General features: G+C 34.9%; 2 protein-coding genes across 4 annotated transcripts in view; one reads left to right on the forward strand and one right to left on the reverse strand.

Moving 5' to 3' along the window:
* Nucleotides 1-5,383, forward strand: part of LOC127525812 (leucine-rich repeat and fibronectin type-III domain-containing protein 2-like) — a 170,292-nt gene extending 164,909 nt beyond the window's left edge. For both annotated transcript variants that reach the window (XM_051932400.1, XM_028802454.2), the window contains exon 3: nucleotides 3,501-5,383. In XM_051932400.1, coding sequence (XP_051788360.1) covers nucleotides 3,501-4,359 — 859 coding nt within the window. In that variant the 3' untranslated portion in view covers nucleotides 4,360-5,383. The remainder of the gene's footprint in view (nucleotides 1-3,500) is intronic.
* Nucleotides 1-19,419, reverse strand: part of pcxa (pyruvate carboxylase a) — a 725,880-nt gene that overhangs the window by 373,017 nt on the left and 333,444 nt on the right. The gene's annotated exons all lie outside the window — the stretch shown is intronic.

Raw genomic sequence — 19,419 nt, forward strand, 5'->3', positions numbered from 1 at the left:
AGGGAAACAGGAAAGGTTAAGTTATGAGGCAAAGGTTTTTTTTTTTTTTAAATAAAAAAAAAAATGCAACTTTCATTGTGCTCTAATCCACCCCCCTTTATAAGCCTGGAGATAAAACTATAAAATGTTACAGTCTGATTAAAGTGTGATGGCAGGCAAGCTGTAGTTACTTACCCCACTGGAACTGTACAAGCCTAATCATTCCCACTATAAACACTGCCTCTGAGTGCACTGCCAGCTGGTGTTTTTTTCACAAAACTATGCTAAACTAGGTTAGATTTTTAATTAGAAAACCAAAAGGGGCCATAATGCACCGCGCCAAAACATCTTATATTTTTCGAGGTGTCATGTTCTGCATCTGACTATGGCAAAATCTAAAAGGGATTTGTGAAATTAAACATGAGCTTATAACAACCACCAAGAGGAATGCCACATTTACAGGGCTAGCATTTTTGTTTTGCTACCTTCCCTCCAGCAGCCCATCCAAAAAAAGTAGATTGTGAATTCATATCCGCTACAACTGACTCTCAGCGGAGCTCACTAGCATTCCTTGTTGCTATGCAGAATTCTCTCACACATGCCAGCTCAGAGGAAAACACACACACACACACACAGAAAAAGGTGAGATACTGCAAGAAGGCCTATAAAAAGAAAGCTTTTTTAAATTTTATAACAGTACTAAATGCAGTAGGCTGAAGTGAGCAGTGTAGGTATTTTGATTGACAAACCAAGAAGAAGAAGAAACAAAAGTGCTACTGCAGTGCACAATGACTTTGGGGAAGAATCACTAAGCGCAGTTGTTACATTTTAATGTCAAAAATAAGGAAAGACTTGAACCTTTCTGAGCTGACATTGAACCATCATGGGTAAGTAGTTTCATTAGTATGGGTCTGTTAAAACACAAACTTGACTTAAGCCTGAGACACACATAGTGCTCCAAGACAGGGACAAGAAGACAACAAAGTACTAACACCATGTTAAAGAAAAATAATTGGAGTTGGGATGAGAAATTAATTTAAATGTTTTTAAAAGTAATTCTATTGATCCTAACTGTATATTGATGGGACCGATTTCTTCCAGGGAGCAGTCATGCCTCTTAAAATGATGTTAAATCACAATTTAAACAAAATAATATCTCTACTTAAAAAAAAAAAAAAAAAAGTATTTGCAACATCTCCAAAATGGAAGCTACATCCATATTACAATCAATATAAAGTGCCCTGTCAAGACCAAAAGCATCAATACCATAACATACCACTGTTACTAGGTCAAGCCACAAGCACGCATAAAGCATGCTAAATCTACAGTTATATATTGCACAGGCGTCCGCTAACTTCAAAGAATCGCCCAGGGCAAGGGATGTGGTCCTGATGCAGTGGAGGTGTTACTTGGAAAAGCTTCTTCCAAAATGTATTGTTTTGGTGCGATTACTACAGACTGACTGTTGTGAGTTGTTTTCATTGCTATCAGTAACCAAGTTGACATAATGTATATTAATTTTTCGATGCCAATATTCACTTAAGTGGACGCACATGTAAAATGCATTTGCTTAAACAAAGCTCACTTACATGAACACATTGAGGCATAATGCAAGATGTAATATGAATAATGCACACAAAGCAGTAGTAAGCTAGCACATAGAACAAATGTAGCATCTGACAAATACGGAGGTATTGCATCAGACATACTTACTAACCCGGTTAAACTGTTGAGTAAAGTAATAGATTTTTCTTGTTAAAGGTATTCATTGACATACATACAAGGCTACATTCTGGCACTGGGGACAAATCAATATGAGCTTCTCTCTAATTATAGGGGAGAGGTCAAATATACCGTACTGCATAAGACAATATCATCACACATACTTAAGTAAACGGTCTTTCAAATTTGTCATGACCGTAGAGCCAATACCTCATGCAAAAACAATCACTGCTATACCACTTTCATATCATCTGGTAGTGACTCATCCTGTGAGAGTACAGGCAGGCGAGACACTGCAGGTGAGGAGCCGTGTGAACTGAAGGTGCGTAAAAAGAGGTGCAATGAACAGCACAGCAGGTTGGATGGTCCGTCTTGGGCCAAGCAAAGGAAACATGGTCACCAGTGTTGTATGAAGACTTGTGAGAACAGTTACCCCCATTTGACGAAGAGGATGAAAGGAAGGCTGACACACTGGCATAAGCAGCTATTTAAAGGTCCTTAAAAGGACTGTTTATGGTAGGAAAAGAGCCTGATCAGCTCCCATTATTAGCCTTGAGATACTGCTCATCCTCTGTCTTTAAAGAGGACTGCTGTCCTCACAAGTCTTCAGGCCACATTCTTTCCTTTGCTTGGTCTGAGTCAGAACATCCAACCCGCTGTACTATTCATTGCAGTTTTTAATCTTGTGGCGATTAAGGACTATGATGCATGCTACAAAATACAAAACATACACAAGAGACACTAGTGAACAAGATTGCAAGCAAGACGTTGATGCCCGATGCCCTACCAGACCGCCAGAAAAATTTTATAGTAGAGTGTTCTTCTTTCATAGTAAATGAGAAAATACAAAATATTTAATAATAGAGTACATATATTTATTATTTTTTAGTGAAGCATTTAAGTACACATATCTAATTATTAGTTAGATATGTGCTGTACTATTATATGACTAGCAGCACAACCTGTTTTGTTTAAAACGCACATGGTGTGGAAAGGTCATTGCGCCAGCTATAGCCGTTACAAATGTGATCGATTGGATATTAAAGTAGCAAAAAGATACTTGCTATGGACCTTGGATGCAAGTACAATTGGACATTACTACTGTAGATAGGACATACGTCAATGGATACCAGTACTTATTTCTGACTTGCTTTTAAATTTGGCTCAATTACACCCTCGAGACTACAACTGACATATGTGGTGCCACACATACTTCCTTACTTACCTGGTAAAACTGCTGGATGCTACAGATTACCTCCTATATATATTTGCTACAAAAAAGTTTACAGTAGGGCAGGACGGTGAGGTACTGTTTAGTAATAAAGAGTCAATGTCCTCAGAATTACTCGCCATTTCTGTAGAAATCTTGGGACTCATTGTTTTCCAACCAAATCTTCAAAATGAGTTTTTTTTACTCAATTTGGCAGTTCTAAAATTATGTACCATGTGGGGTTCTGTGTGTTTGTGACAGCAAGCCCAGTCATGAACTGGCACTGTAAAAAAATGGTGGCAAAGGCTCAGAGAATAAATTATACTAAGTGGATTTAAGAAAATTATGTTATGATGTAAACTTCTTTTAGAGTAGCTTTAAGCAATCATGCATTTAACAAAAAAAAAAAAAAAAACACCTCTCTTTGTAATATGCTTGACGGAGGAAGTAATGTATATATATGTCTATTAAATAGTATCATTGCTGAGATATTCATTTATAAGTCATAGAAAAATAAGATGAATTAAAGTTCAGTTAATAGAATTAATAATATCCCTTCAATGATTTTCTTTTCCTTCCCTTTTCCTAGAATTTTACCCTCCACAAGCAAAGCATTTGGACTCAAGAACCTGGTATCAGGAGTAGACTACGATTTGTGTGTCCTGGCAATTTTTGATGACATTGTGACTTCTTTGGCAGCAACCAAAGTGGTGGGCTGTGCCCAGTTCACCACCAAAGACGATTATCCACACTGCCACTCACTCCATGCGCACTTCTTGGGAGGCACACTAACAATCATTGTTGGAGGAGTAATTGTAGTCACCTTGTTGGTTTTTACAGTTGTCATGATGGTTAAGTACAGAATCTGCAGCAGTGCCAACTCACTGCCAAAAGTGACTGATGTATATTCCCAAACCAATGGCAATCAACTTATGCCAAATGGGATTTTATCACAACGAAATATGGCTCCTCTTCCTAAACCCCCAATTATGGCAGATAAAAAAAGAGCACCATTTTCATCCGAGCATGATCATATGGCCCAATATTATGGAACAAAAATTCAATGCAAGAGGGTCAAGCCTAGGTACAGGAGTGAGCAGCATCACACAATGCCAGCTACAAAATTTGCTCTACCACCACCATCTGCAGAAAACTCACAGGACTACAGCAATGAAAGGTCTGAATGGAAATCCTCTTCCACAAAAGGGGCAACCTGGGAGAGGCCTTCCAGTGTTGGGATTCCCAAAACCAAGCGTAGCTGCTCATTTGACATGGGAGAAATTGCCACAACAACCTGCTATAGCTACGCCAAACGGTTAAGTGTGATCTGGACCAAACGCAGTCAGTCTCTGCATGGCATGATGATGCACTGTGCAGAAACAACAGACATTACAGGTAAGAAGATGATCTTTCCAAACACAGATGAGCTGGAAGAAAGTGTAGTGTAATACTCCAAAAAACAAACAATGAACAAACAAACAGGAACAAATCTGAACCACAAGAGGCACAACCTTCCAGGCTAGATGGTGGTGGCTGTTGAAAATTACACCAACTCCTCTGACCAGCCTCCACAGGCCACGGAAATAAAATGCCCAGGTGTTTGTGTTTTTTTTTTTTCTTTTCTTGTGCTGCCTCTCTGTGCCAATGGATTCTGAAAAGTCTCAGATTGTTAACACACACAAAAAAAACGAGTACATAGAGTGTACAAAAGGCTGTTGCTTCTTTCATCCAAGGTCTTTACAGTTTCACATACACAAAGTCTTCTTTATTTTTTCCCCCCTTGTAAACCTGAACTTTCATAGCCTCTTTAAACCCATATGCTTTGGTGATCTAAATTCACAAGAGGGAGTATGGAAGAGAAGTGATATAAAGAAAAAAATATATAAGGCAGCCAACCAACAAAAACACCAATGAAGAAAGCTATCAGAATTAGTAACTTGTAAGGCTGAGCAAATATGCCATATTCAGTTTGACACAACAGCTTGGGGTTTGGAGTACAACTGAATACGCTTCAGCGAGAAAGAGAGAGATGTCAGATGGAGCAAAATCACCTCTGAAGAAATTACATTTTCTGAGAAAAATGAAGAGGAGGAAGTGCAAGTCACAGCATTCTGTGATCATGTTTTTCTTTTTGGTCAGGGTAATAGACTAGGAGGGTGGGAAAACATCCATTTGATTGTAATTCCATTCTTAAATTTATACTTTGGTTTTTAGCATTAAGGAAAGATAAATCTGTTTTTCCTGGATCTACACCTTCCTTAAAATTTTTATTTTTTGATATACTTATTTATATTACTTTGTTTTATTTATGTATTTTTTAAGGGGGTGTGTGTGCTGAGAAGGGATTGTAAAGGATTTATTATACTGAGAGACTGGAAACCTCATATTGTTTCACTTTTTTATTTGCCAAAGTTCATGTATCCTGACAAACAACAATAAAATGTTTTGGGGATTTTTTTCCCTTTCTTGGCATTCTATACTTTCTGTAAAAAAAAAAAAAATGCATGATCACAGAATCTAAGGCTTTGTTGTGTTATACGATTTTTTTACTCTGATGAACACTGCAGATACCCAGCATTCATCACCGATTAATTTATACTTCTTATATACAATTTGCACATTCTTTTGTATTACTATGCAATACACTTAACGCATAAATGTGTTAAGAATACATTTAAATATTACATGGAATGACTGAGTAAGTAAAAATATCTTGACCTAAAACTAACCATTAGTTAATACACACCTTTTTTTTATCATCATCTATGAACGTCAATGTCATCCACCCAAGAGATGTGTGGATTGCAATTACAAACATTATACAAATTACATACTGTAAAAGAGAAAAACCCAATAGTTATTTGTACCCCATTTGAAGAGGTTTATAACTCTAGTTTTCACATTCGCAGAGTTAAAATTCAGATTAAGTCTATACATGATTAAACTCATTCAAGTCACTAAGCATGTGTTATGATAGCATACATCCAAATACATGAACCTACTGGTGGAGAGCACAATTCTCAGCAAAAACTGAATCATAGAGGCAAAGACAAATTAAAATCAAGCCTTGGGAAATATTACAGAAAAGCAGTGTGCTCTGTGGAAATACGTAAATGGTACAGTTTAAAAGCTAAAATGCAAATGGTCATCCTTCAAACTTGCTTGCATGTGGAACAAAATCTTTGTAAAAGTAGAAACTGCTTCCATTTTTTATATCAAGAGCCTGTCCATAGAAAAAGCAATTTTGTGTATCATTTTCAATATTCTTTCAGCTATCTCCTCCCATCCTAACCACCAATGATTTCAAAACTATTCAATAAGTTACATACTTTTTCTTCCCTAAACGAATGAAAGTATTTATAGACATTTGGTATTATAAAATGAAGCATTAGATTGAGAGGCTAATGCTTCAGAAAGATACCGTACAGTATGATATACTGTAAATAGACAAAGTGAGGAAAAAAGAAAAAGTACTGGTAGCACACTAATCAATGAGCAGCGACAGAAAGAGAGGCCAATCTGAAAGAGGGCAGGCAGTATTTCCGGATGCAGAGAATCTGAGTTTGACACCCCTGGTGTAGTGGTATCATTGTGGTCGAAATAGAACACTGTATACACCCAATGTGGGCCGGAATCTTTGGTGTATTTAGAGGTCATAGGGCTCTATGCATACAAAAAGGCTTCACAAATGACACTATAATCTAAAAGTGTCGCTTCACATTTCAAATGTAATGTGTGATTTATACTATGCTAGCCCAGTGGTTCTCAAAGTGCATTCTGGGGAACACTTGTGGTTAAAAGGTTTTTGTTCCAAACAAGTTCAGGTTTCAGCTGGACTCCTAGCCTAATGAAACATGCTCTTATTTCCCAGGGTTTAGAGTCAATGTAGAAATAATTAAGCTAAGTTTGGTTTTCTTTTTATGTTTGAATGAAGCAAACATTTAAGTATGTTACATGTGAATCATTTATTTATTTTTTTTTTTTTTTACACCATTCTCCATTATTTACTAATGAGCATGGGGCTGACACTGAAGTATCTGCAGCCTTTCGGCATTCTGTGTTGTAAAACTGATGAGAACAAAAGCTTGCAGCCACATGAACCAAGTTGGAGAACAATTACTATAGTAAATAATTTACCATAATTTAACAATAAATTGGTTGAACTGTTTACTGCTTTTATTTTACAGATCTAAACACCTATAATTACAGTATTACTATTGGATTGAACAATATCAATTAAAGACCAGTATTTAGATAAGCTGCTTTCCTGAACTAATAGGCATTACTTTAAATTAAATATAAAAAATATTTTAACTGATAAAAGATCTTTATTTATTAAAATATTGCAAAGTTTTTAGTGTTGGAATGCCTGTAAAAGTAATGTACATTATAAAAAAATTCTATGTTTTAAGTCAGCATCATTGTGAGTCAATGGAAATACAATTATTCATAAAATATTCTTGCACACTGAAACAATGAATTGATATTGGCAGCTGAAATACTGCCTAAATGTGAACTTATATGCATTTATTTGATTTAAATTTTTATTTACTATTAATTGCACTACAATTTATTTTACAGGTTTTTTTTTATTTACATTAGAATTAGTCATTCCTACTTCTTGATGTGTAATTATAAATATGCATTTTTCCTTATACTATATAATATAAACAAAAAAATAAACCCAGTACAACCTTTATTATTTTTTTTTTTTTTGTACGAAACTGTCAACTAGTTTATCAAAACGTATATATGCAGAACGTTCAACCACTAGAACTGCTAAACTTAATAAATGTTTGTGAGTTGTAATGGAAGTATCTGACTCTTTCTGTAAGTGCACTGCACTAACATTCAGAAGATCCATTTAACAATAGTAATAGGCTGTCTTGTTTATTTTTAAGTCATCATTACAACAAGTAAAAGCAGCAGCTTTTGTTTCTGTATGAGCTTTTGACACATCACTCATCAGATGCACACATTTGAAAAACAGGAAAAATGTGCCATTGTCTCTCTCTCTTCTTGTTTTTCATTTTCCTATCTATAGTGACATTTCATGTGACACTTCTATGAAATGAGTTAAGAGTTTTTAAAAAAAAAAAAAAAAAAAAAAGCGTATGGCAGAGCAAACAGCCAAGTCCTCTATTAGAACAATAAGCCTGTATTCCTGAATCAGCAAAGCGACTTTCACAGTCCACGATAACACCACCACATCAGGAAAACAAGGACATGCAAGTTTGAAAGCCTTAATTCAAAAAAAATCTCAAACCTGTCAGTACCACGGAACAGTGACCAGCCCAGACACCTGTGTAGCTTTAAAAAGTGAACAGAGTGGCAGAACTCGCTCTTCTCCTCCCCCATCTATCTACCTTCGTCATGAGATCTTTGTCATTGTGGTAAAAAACTAACATTCTTTATGAAAGTGTGGCTTGTCTTATTTTCATATTTTCTCTGTTGGGTCATTAGTAGTTTTTATTCTAACATTTAATTAGCTGTGATGTGTTGTGCTATGCAAATAAACACAATGCATTTTAATGGCTGGCATAAATGGGATTTGTGTAAATTATACATCGATGCAATTGAGATATATATTTTATATATATTTTTTGGAAAAACTAACCTGTTACTGCAGGCTGTACATAACATGTTTTGAATACAGATGATGCAGGATGCATTAAAAAAGGTCTATGGCTAGATCTGGCCCGTGGGCCTCGAGTTTGACAAACCTGCACTAGATAGATTCCGCAAAAGATTCTCATGTGGAGGAAGGTTAGCTGCAGGTATTTTGTTGTTTCTCTCCGTTTTTAGCTTCAGTTGGTTTAAAGGGAAATATAAATGTAGTCTACTTGTCGAGCTGCTTCCTCCCACATGTTTAAAATGGGGTCTCATCCATGGTTCTTTTCACTGATCATGCCCTGCAATAAGAGTGTTAGGATATACAATACCCCAAAGTGATACAAACTGGGGGGGTTTGGGGGGCTTAGAAGTGAACAAAACACCCCCACAGATTAAGAGTATAATGGTTGACTTAGCAATCAACCGAGTACATTTACACTAGTGGAACTAATCTTACAGGTGGTTGTTAAACCCATGCTTCACCTGTGGTTGAAGACAGTTTTAGAAAAACTGTAAATCAATATTAAAAAAAGCAAGAATTTAAATTGGTCTAAATTAATGAAGTATTATGGTGGAGACTAAATAGAGTGCTTTGAGAAATAGGGAAATGGATATTGTGCAGCTTGAGCTCCAGAACCTCCAGTAAAGGTTCAGTGATGTTGAAATCTGTCTTCAGAACATATTACTTCTTCCACGACTTAATGGTGTGCGGACTTTGGATAACACAAGTTTATGAATTGTAGCCTTATCACAAATTCTACTTTTATGAAGCTAGCACACTACAGGCTTTGTCGAGACTGAGTCACAGTGATGCAGATTCAGTTCTGTGATCATATCTGAAGTGGTAATTCTGTGGTATTTGTCACCTATTCATCTATACATCCCTGTCCATAAGCTTTTGCCTAAAACTATCATTTCTCATTGCTGAAGCAGTTGCTGATGTTTGGGATATGCCAAGATTGCCAAGAACTTTCTCCAAATGTCACAGACTTTTCTCCCTTGACATATGAAATAATTTTGCAGTTTTTGAGACCAATGCAACGGCAGTTTGGGTACAGACAATTTGGCCTCTTAATTAGCTGCCTCAGGTTGCTTCGAAATCCCACATACGTATCAAAGTGCTAATTGTCAGACTTCTTTTACAGCTGACACAAACTGCTCATAGGCAATCAATCTAATATGACTCACCCTTTGCAGCTGCATTTCTAAGTGTGATTCAATTACTTCCAAGTTAAACTTTTTTTCATGTGGTATTTCCGGTACTTTGTCCACCTTCTGTGCATTATTCAGCAAAATCTTTAAATTCAGAAGCCTCTAAACTTAGGCTTTTGTATAAATCAAAACAATTTCAGAATATTGTAGGCAGGCAGGCGAGCCACTTAGATCTGAGCCCATTCAGTAAATGATCTTACCTGATAAGTAGTGCAGATGCAGTTTTTGGCTTTTTTGCTAGTTACCAAAACAAGCTTTGACACAGGAACCTGACTATAATTGCAACCATCCATTTTTAGAACCCTTAATTTGTGCAATGCACCCCATCCATTAGCAAACCTCTTATGAAGTACCACAATTATGTAATTGGAATTGATACGTAGATTTAAACCATTCCACAAGGGAATAGTTTAAACAGCTATCTCTGAGACCTGCCACAACTGACTAATTCTGCTCATTAAGACAAATAAATATTAAAATTAAAGTCAGAGAAAAGGTAATACAAAAGCCACAAGCTCAGGAGAGGTAGAGGAACACTGAGACTCTGAATATTCACCTAAACAGAGCAAATAAATGGACTGAAGATAGAAACATGTAGGAAATATATTCAAGTGGGTAACTTTAAAAAAATAAATCTAATCCCAATGATATGGTCATGAAGGTTAGATGTTTCAGGGGATAGCAGCCAACGGGAAAATTTGAGATAATATATAAAAAGTTTCTGTACATTATCTGTGTGGTATAACTATAAAAACTCCATATGATTCTGGGAAAAATCATATTTTTTAAAATCACAGTAAATGTGATGTTCTTTTAGGAAGTTATTAAACTAAATTATGTTTAGTTTCATGACTTGTTAATACTTAATGGAATATGGTAAATTTCACCAGGCATTAAGCTCACATAATAAATTTTCTTCTTTTGAATTTAACTCTTTGTGGACCAATGTTTTCTCTTAACAAGGCCTTCAGTTGCTGGACTAAAGGCTTCTGTCATTATATGTCCCTCAGGTAGAGTTGAAGAATTGTTACATCTTGCCTGAAGAAGGGGCCTGAGTTGCCTCGAAAGCTTGCATATTGTAATCTTTCTAGTTAGCCAATAAAAGGTGTCATTTTGCTTGGCTTTTCTCTACATTCATAATGGCTAACACGGTACAACACCCTAGTACTAAAGAATTGTCAGTAAAGTCTTTGTTCAAGGAATCATTGTTGTTTTGTTTAAGGCCCACACACAACCATTCATTAACAATTATTTTGATGTTTGATTAGACTTTGAAACTCTTGGTTTAAAACGTATTTGTTTTTAACAAAATCTACATAGATAGATAGATACTTTATTAATCCCAAGGGGAAATTCACATCTATTGGATATGCTTGTTTCGAGACAAGGTTGAAAAATGCTCTCCCACTACTTCTACATGTCATATGAATACAGTGAGCGCAGTTTGCCTGTCTGATTATGTTAAGTTAAACTATGAGTGTGTGTAATGTAAAACACTGCCTTTCTATCAACAGCATGACGCTTAGCTAAGATTCATAAATTAGTAAAATTATACAGAATAAAAAAGGATGCAAACCTCTGGCAACCGTTTTTGAATCAATCACTCAAAATATGGTTCAGTAGCAATGACTTCCTGATACAAGAGAGACCACATAAGGTGAAATGTGTAAAAAGAAAAGATGGCTTTAAACACGCTTCCTGAAGTTCAGAAGTTCAAGTATAATTGAACAGTTCAGTCTGTATGAAGATGTTTCAATGCTGCTCATCTTATTTTTAAGAACAGTTCTTAACCTGAATTAAATTAATAGGCTTTGTTTTGTGGTGAAATGCAAGTTCAGAAAAAGTAATCAGTGATTTTTTAAAGCAAGACACTCTTAAGCAGAAGAAAAATATTCATTTGGCACATTAAATCAGAAGAGGGTGCTTAATTTTATTTTTCAGATCAATCCAATGGTTTTCATAAACCATAAAATTTGTACTGTTGTTGAAAGTACCTGATTGCTGTACCATCATCACTGAAAATGTAAGTATAACTGGGATAGGTTTTGAAGAAAAAAAAAAAAAAACCTTACTGAATGTATACTTATTTAAAATTTCTTGTACATTCATTTCTTTACTGCAATAACATTCTCCCACACTAATGTACTCTACTGTACTTTATTAGGACTTCGCTCCAAAATATTGGCATGTATAAAGGACACAACAAACTCTTCTATGCTCTTTTTAAGCTAAACATTTAGAAATCCTACTACAACAATGGGCCGATTAGTTGGGAGTGAACAGCATACCACGTGTTTCACTCTGAGATGCATCTAATGTTGTTTTACCATGGTATAAACTGGTATTTTTCTCACTATCCAGTATCAAAGGGGACTAAACAATATTATGAGCTTTCTTACAGGGCTATCTCCACACCAAAAGCAACTGCCAGAAGCTACAAGACAGATATACCTGGAAGAAAACTTATGCAGACATGAGGAATTGTACATGGGTTTTGAAGAATGTAGCCCTGAGGCAGCCACACTAACCAGTTTGTTACATCTCCAAAAGGGAGAGGAGCAAACAAACAAGTGCACAGCATCCTAAACATTTAAGCATCAGTCAAAATATACATCAATAATGTTTTAGATGATATTTAATAAACTTCACATTAGACTTAACAGGACAAAGGAACATTATACAATAAATTGTTCTTGATCAAAGATGCACACCTACCCCAGTAAAATGATTAAACTCTTGGATGGTCTCCGCTACACAAGAAACTGGCCTGGTCATGTGGACCCTCATTACTTTTTAACTCATTGTCAAGTGGATTGGAGGAACACCCTAAAGCAGGAGCAACAGCTAATTATTGTGACATGCCTGTCAAAACTATTAAAGTTGGATACTTTGAGATGTTTCTGATATGATAGAAAATCTGCTAGAAGTATAGGAGGACCGGTTTTAAAGGCAGCCCTAAATAAATTAAAAACAAAAACAACGACACCCAAAATAAAACTGTAGGAGCTAAGATGTAGAAAGTGAAACTATTTCCAGCACTGCAGCAAAAAAAAAAAAAAAAAAAAAAACTTCCTTAAAAATGATTTCAGACCATACTTGGAAATGTGGGTCACCACGTCACCTACTATAACAACTGATGCCATGAGGCATGCTGATAATAAAGTGGCATACAGAACTGAAAGAAATCACTTCTGAATTACGTGACTGAAAACAAAGGTGAAACTTAAAGTCCTATGTGATTCTTTATCGGGATTTAACTGAAGCATATGAAGCTTTTAACAGATACTCTTTCCTTTTAAATTGGCAAGAGTACAATGTGAATTGACCTATATATTTAACATACTGGTATGAGTTATGTTTAGAAATTGAAAAATATAAAAACATTTTTCAATGAGGCTCTATCTTATCTCTCTTTAATTTCACCTTTAGAAGATGCTATTTGGAATAATTAACTACTAACATAATTGTTCTAGAATGCCATGGGTTATTTTGTTAATATTTTCATTCTGTAAAGATTCTTCCAGAATTTTAACTTTTAGTCCCTCAGGTTTCTGAACAATAATTTCACAAAACTAGAATGAGGAAAAAGACGCATGCTTATTGTGGTTGTAGATGAATTTGACATCATTTCAGGCATTCACCAGTAACAAAGTAAGCCATATTTATTACTAAAAGATTCAATTACCTGGTGAAACAATAATTCCGTCTTGTCCAAAGCTGCCTGAAATGTTTTTACTGTATCAGATTAAGACTGGAGATCATGAGGCAGAGCTGTGAAATCAGGTCCAGAAATGAAGCAAATACACTGAAGACAAAGAAAAAGCTAAGCTGTTTAACTTGTCAGCAACAAATTGTGGAGCTTATTTAGTTGGCCAGGTAAAACGGTGTGGTATTAGATTTTTGGAAAGAGACTGTTCCCATGAAGGGTAGTGTGAACCCAATGATCAGTGAGATATACAGGCATTCTAAGGATAAAACTGTGACCAAGACAGACACACAATCTTAAAAACAGACTAACACATAAAAAAACCACATAAAACTAAAGCTTAAGGAAGGAAGGAATCAGGGAATGAGGAAAGGATTAAAAAAACAATAAAAACCCTATAGCCATGACCCTATTTAATAAACATAAATCTCAGCAGGTAGCTATTGTACTTCTAACCCCTCAGCACTTCACAGGTGTACAGAACCAAAACGCTACCCCAATAATGTAGGTGTGGTAAAGTCAGCTTTCTATTACATGCAAAAAAAGATCTTCCATCTTTTTAAAGTGCTAATGGCAAATTTTTGAGAAGCAATTGTAATTCTGATTGGGTTTTGTACAGCATGCAGATAGATAAAACTGTCTGGCTTTTTACAGAAGCTCGAAAGATAAATACATAGATAGGAAAGGTATAAGATCAATAGACACACACGCGCGCACACACACACACACAAGTATGAACACACATCAGAATGACAGAAAAGGAAGAAAAGTTAAAAACAAAGAAACTTCTAACTTGGCAGTCACAGTGAGACATTATGCAGGTGTATTGCTGTTTGTATAAAGGAGCCCCAGTAGATGATGAAATGCTGTAAAACAATTAGTAGACAACATAAAGTAAACTTTGGTAATAGTACTAATTGAAAGGTTGGTGCATTCAAACAGTGGGAAGGTGGTGTCCTCTGAATGTAAGTATCAAAGCTATTAACTAAATATTGGCCTTTTTTTTTTAAAAAAAAAAAAAACAATTCCTACGAGAGAGAGAGAGTCCAAAAAAAAAAACAAAAAAAAACAATGCAGCATACCATTATAAAAGCAAATAATTACACCGAGATAAAAGTATACACATGGGAAGAATAAATAGAAACAGCAAAAATGAGTAGACCAGCAGTTCTCAACATGTGGTATGCAAACCACTGGAGATACAGGAGGGAATACAAAATAAAACAAAAAAAAAATTTGGAAAATGCCAAGTAATTAATTTTTTTTTTTTATATAAACTATTCTAATCTATCATTTTTACCATAGTTGTAGAGGTTTCCAGGTTAACACTAAAGAATATACATCAAAGAGAAGATAGGAACGTGAACAATTAAAAATAAACATTTACTTTTCATTTAAATGTTCAATAACATTAAGAGCAGAAGGTTCTTGTTTCATATGTTCAGTTACTTTTCCTTAAAAGATGCATACAGGGAAAGGCTGGACATGCAAGGATTTGCACTTAGTTATCAAAACTGGAACATGACACAAGGACCCTCTGTACCATAAAGCAAAACCAGCCTTCACATGGCCTTGTAAACATCTCAGTAAGTCCTCTCTTTTTTGGACCTGAAGTCATACTGTACATACAGTAGCTTGTGTTTTTCCCTCTTTTGATATGAACTCACAGGTTACTGTGCAATTATTACAAAGTATTGTACTTACATTTTAGGATTTCTAATTTAAATTCTTAATCAAAGCACACTGCTGTTATTGCATTAAACCCTAATAAAATCATTAGGTATACAGTGCATTAAAAAAATAAACATACACAAAACGCACACCACCATCCATATAACATATTAAATACAAAATACATCACCTTCAGTTTTGCCTAACTAGAGATCAGTACATACATTTGTTAGGATATTCAGAATTTTACAAAAACAACATTTCAATATTTTAAGCTTGTTATTGGTAGTCTTACATTTAACTGAAATTTTTACCACCCTATAAACTCACTTAAAGAAATTAAAATAACATTCTGGAATTCACTTTAGTGAGGGAAGAAAGATGTTGAAATGTAACAGACTTCCACACTACTACTTAATCTAGTAAAGTACCTTTTTATACCCAGGTAGTTGCTTCATTTCACACTGCATGCAAGTTGACTCTCATAAGTGTTAAGCACACATGTGCTGAATCCGAGGGATGTGTAGCTCTCAGAATGTCTTCATATTGTGTTTTATAAATACAGTAATTGGAAAAATATTTTTTAATGAGTTTCAGTGCAAATGTATTTTTTTTTTAAACTAGATTTTCACATTATATGCTTTCAGGAAGTATTCTTTATTCTTTATACAAAGTCATTCTAAAAGCCATTGGGGGGGGGAAAAAAATCCGACTGCAAATTTAAGTGAGAACATTTTCTCATTTTGCGTAGATTTTTCTTGTTTTTTATCCACCGCAAGGGTGTGTGTGTGTGTGTGTGTGTGTGTGTGTGTGTGTGTCAAATGATTCCTAAACATAAAGTTGTTTCCACTGCTTTACCTGGGACACCTCCACAGGTTGGCAGATGGACTACAAACTTTAAAGCCCCTTGTACACTAGACCACACTTTTTTTCCCAGTAGGGACTGCGCCACTGGAAAGAAATTGCCTTTAGATTCAAACTGGGCATTAACAATGTAAAGACAACCGCAAAGTTCAGTCATTTTTCTGACTCGTATACCATGATTAGGACAAACAAAAACATTTTTTATAAATACTTTAACAGATGCTCTTTTTAGCTTGATAATGCTGCTTCACTTTGATAAAAAAGGCCAAACTAATGAACACTAATGGTATTTATTTTGGACTCGGACACTCAAAGCTGCTACTCTAGATTCCTTTTAGTTCAGGCTGATAGAGGAGGGAGAGCACAAGGAAAGAAGCATAAAAAGACTGTAGGGTTTTCAACAAAAGAACCTCGACATTCATGCATTTTTATTCCATTTAGTTGAAAGAAAGCAATAATCTGTGTAATGTAATGTTCTCAGAGGGCAGTTGTCCTTTTTAAATACTAAAGGTGCTCCTTAAAATGGTGATTAACCTTTCCTTTCTAGTAATGCTGCAGTGAAACAGTGAGAACATACCCTAGACGATTACATTGCACATCACGTTTTTTTTGTTTATTTTAATTTCTGCTCATACTCTGCTGTAAACTGTGTGCATAATCAAAACTCATGCAAGAATGTTGCAATAATATTTGCTGAAATTGCGCATGTGTCAACATCATCCTTACTATTCAGCATTAAATAAAAATAGCACTCACTTCATCTGAACAGAAGTTGGCAAGCCTATGGTGCATGATGAAAAAAAAAGTAGCTAACTATACTGAAGTGATTATTTTTTTCAAAACACACTGCAAATAAGATTTTTTTTGGAAAAAAAAGTAGTCAATCTAATCAAATACTTTTATATCTGGCTTAGTACAAAGGCTGACAAACTTGGCTTTCCAGACCTTAAGTTCTGTGCTATAGGCACAACAAGAGCTATAGAAAAGTGTAAAAACAGGTCAGCCTATAATCCTTAGGAATTTGTAGGTGGTTGGACAGATTAGGTACAGCTCTCCATGTTGGTTCCACTACACTTTTACACTACAGCAGGGATGTCACAGTTTCAGAATTTTTGTATTCAATACCGATACCAGGGACTTATTTGAAACCACAGCAAAAACAAATCTCATTCAACTACTTTTTATAAAAAGTAACTGAATTATTCAAGTGAACAATATTGCTCCTTTTTCTGTAATATTTATATGGTACATTCTAACAGTACCAACACCATTAAAATACAGGCACACCCATCAAGTAGTTAACCAACTATCATTTAAGTAAACCGATACGGGCTTTCATAAATATCAAAATACATAGCAGGGCTTGAATTTTAATGAGAGATAAACAAGGGGATCCCCCAGTGTAACAGCATATAAAGGATTATAAAGAATGATATCATCAAGAACTATGGATCTGCACATTATGGATTTATTCTAACTTTAACTCTCCAGTAACTGAAAAATAGTGTTTAAAATCAATACTGATAAAAAAATAAAATATCTATGTTGTTGAATTTGTGAATTCCAAGATAAATCATGTTTTCTTTTAAACACATTTTTAAAAGCTGTTAGAGAATTCCTCTGTTAAGTTTGTAACATTTCATATTGTAATATTAATATTTGCATCACTAGCTGGTTAGAAATCTTACTGAAGAGTAACATTTAACAGATGAGTCAATTTTTGTCAATTTGCAAAATGTTAGTAACTCTTGATGCTTTAAGTTGTGAAAATCTTTTTCACTTTTGTCCAAACTAAGGCTTCATGTGTGAAATCAATTTTGTCAGTTTTATCTTAATCCATTATTTCAGAACTCTTGTAAAATAGTTTTTGCTGTGCTGTTCTCAGAGTATCTCGAGTGATCAGATTTTATTGCTTAGCAATAAAAAACCATTAACTGGACTAATGGTAGTTGTAATCAATCTTAATTCAAAAATATGACATACTGTATGCGCATACTGCATTTGTCACATTTTAGAGATTATACTCAGAAACAATAGTATGCCTTCAAAAAACAAATGAATGGCATTCATAATCAGCTATGAAGTATGCAGTTTTGCCTGTCTCAGAGATTATTTCTGTTAACATAGTGCATGTCATATTAATATGGAGAGGGTGTTGTTCTTCAAAGCATTGAAAAACTAAATTAATTCTACATTTTGTATCAACAAATCGAGTAGCTGATTTCAATTCTGGTCTAAACAAGTTCTACAGCCACTTGGATTGAAACTTGGCTTGAATTTTACTAGTATACAATTAACAACGTGAATAATTAAAGTTGCAAAGGAGATAATTCCTAAATAAGAAATTAATGGTCTCCAGTTTTTTTTAACAGTAAATACAAAAGTAGAAGTTAGAAATGTAAAATTTAGAATAAAGGACTGACCAATTCAGAAGTTCAAAACTTAACGATTTCATGCAGTAATGCATCTTTTTTTAGTAACTGTTTACAATAACACCACAAGTGACTGGCCATATTTGTATATTCTGAGTGAAAGGTCCTATTAAATTTTTCAGGACACTTATTTTGAAAAATAGGCATTATTTCTGTATTAAAATGCATCTCTGTCTGGACTTTTTTATTTTATCCACCTAAAGGATAAATGTCTGTGTGTCCCCATCCGGTTGCTATGTCTTTAGTAGTAAAATGCATTGCATTATTAGCAGAGCTTTTATGAATCCCATACCAAATGGCATGTAACAAAGACATATGTATATGCATTAAATTGTGCCCTTCAAACATTAAGACCGAAGTCAACATTGACTACTTAGATTTCAACCAGTCTTTGATGGCTAGTTGGTTGTAATAAAAATGTACTAGTTTTTCCCATCAAAATCTCACCTAAATACTTGCTTAAATGATGTCACAGTATGACGGCGTGACATCCCCAAAACTTAATGTTTAATTAACCATTATGACAGTATGCTCTTCTGCTTACTAGTTTAAGGTATTATACCCGATGCCTGGTTGCTTTCTATTTAGAGTGTGCACATTGTTTCATTGCCTGCACAAGTTTTCTCTGGGTACTCCGGTTTATTGCCCACGTCCCAAAAGATGTGCCGGTCAGCTTTAGTGGTGCCTCCATATTGTGTGTTGGCTAAGGTGAGTGCATCAGGAGACCCTGTGACAAGCCAAACACGCTTTGCCCAGGGTTGAGTTCTTCCTTATGGCCAATAACTTGCGACGATAAACTCTAGTCCTCTGCCTTTCTGAAACCTGAATTAACCAAGTTTAAGTTATATACTAATCTATTCATTTTGAGTAAAACACATTAGCACATTAACAGCAATGCAATGCTAATGATATTACATTAAACCACATAAGAAATAAAAGTTTTTATTTACCAGATACATCTTAAAAAATGTCATCTTAAAAAATACAAGTCATTCAAAAAAGAAACAAAA

The sequence above is a fragment of the Erpetoichthys calabaricus genome, chromosome 1 (assembly GCF_900747795.2).
Source record: "Erpetoichthys calabaricus chromosome 1, fErpCal1.3, whole genome shotgun sequence".
NCBI classification, from domain to species: domain Eukaryota; kingdom Metazoa; phylum Chordata; class Cladistia; order Polypteriformes; family Polypteridae; genus Erpetoichthys; species Erpetoichthys calabaricus.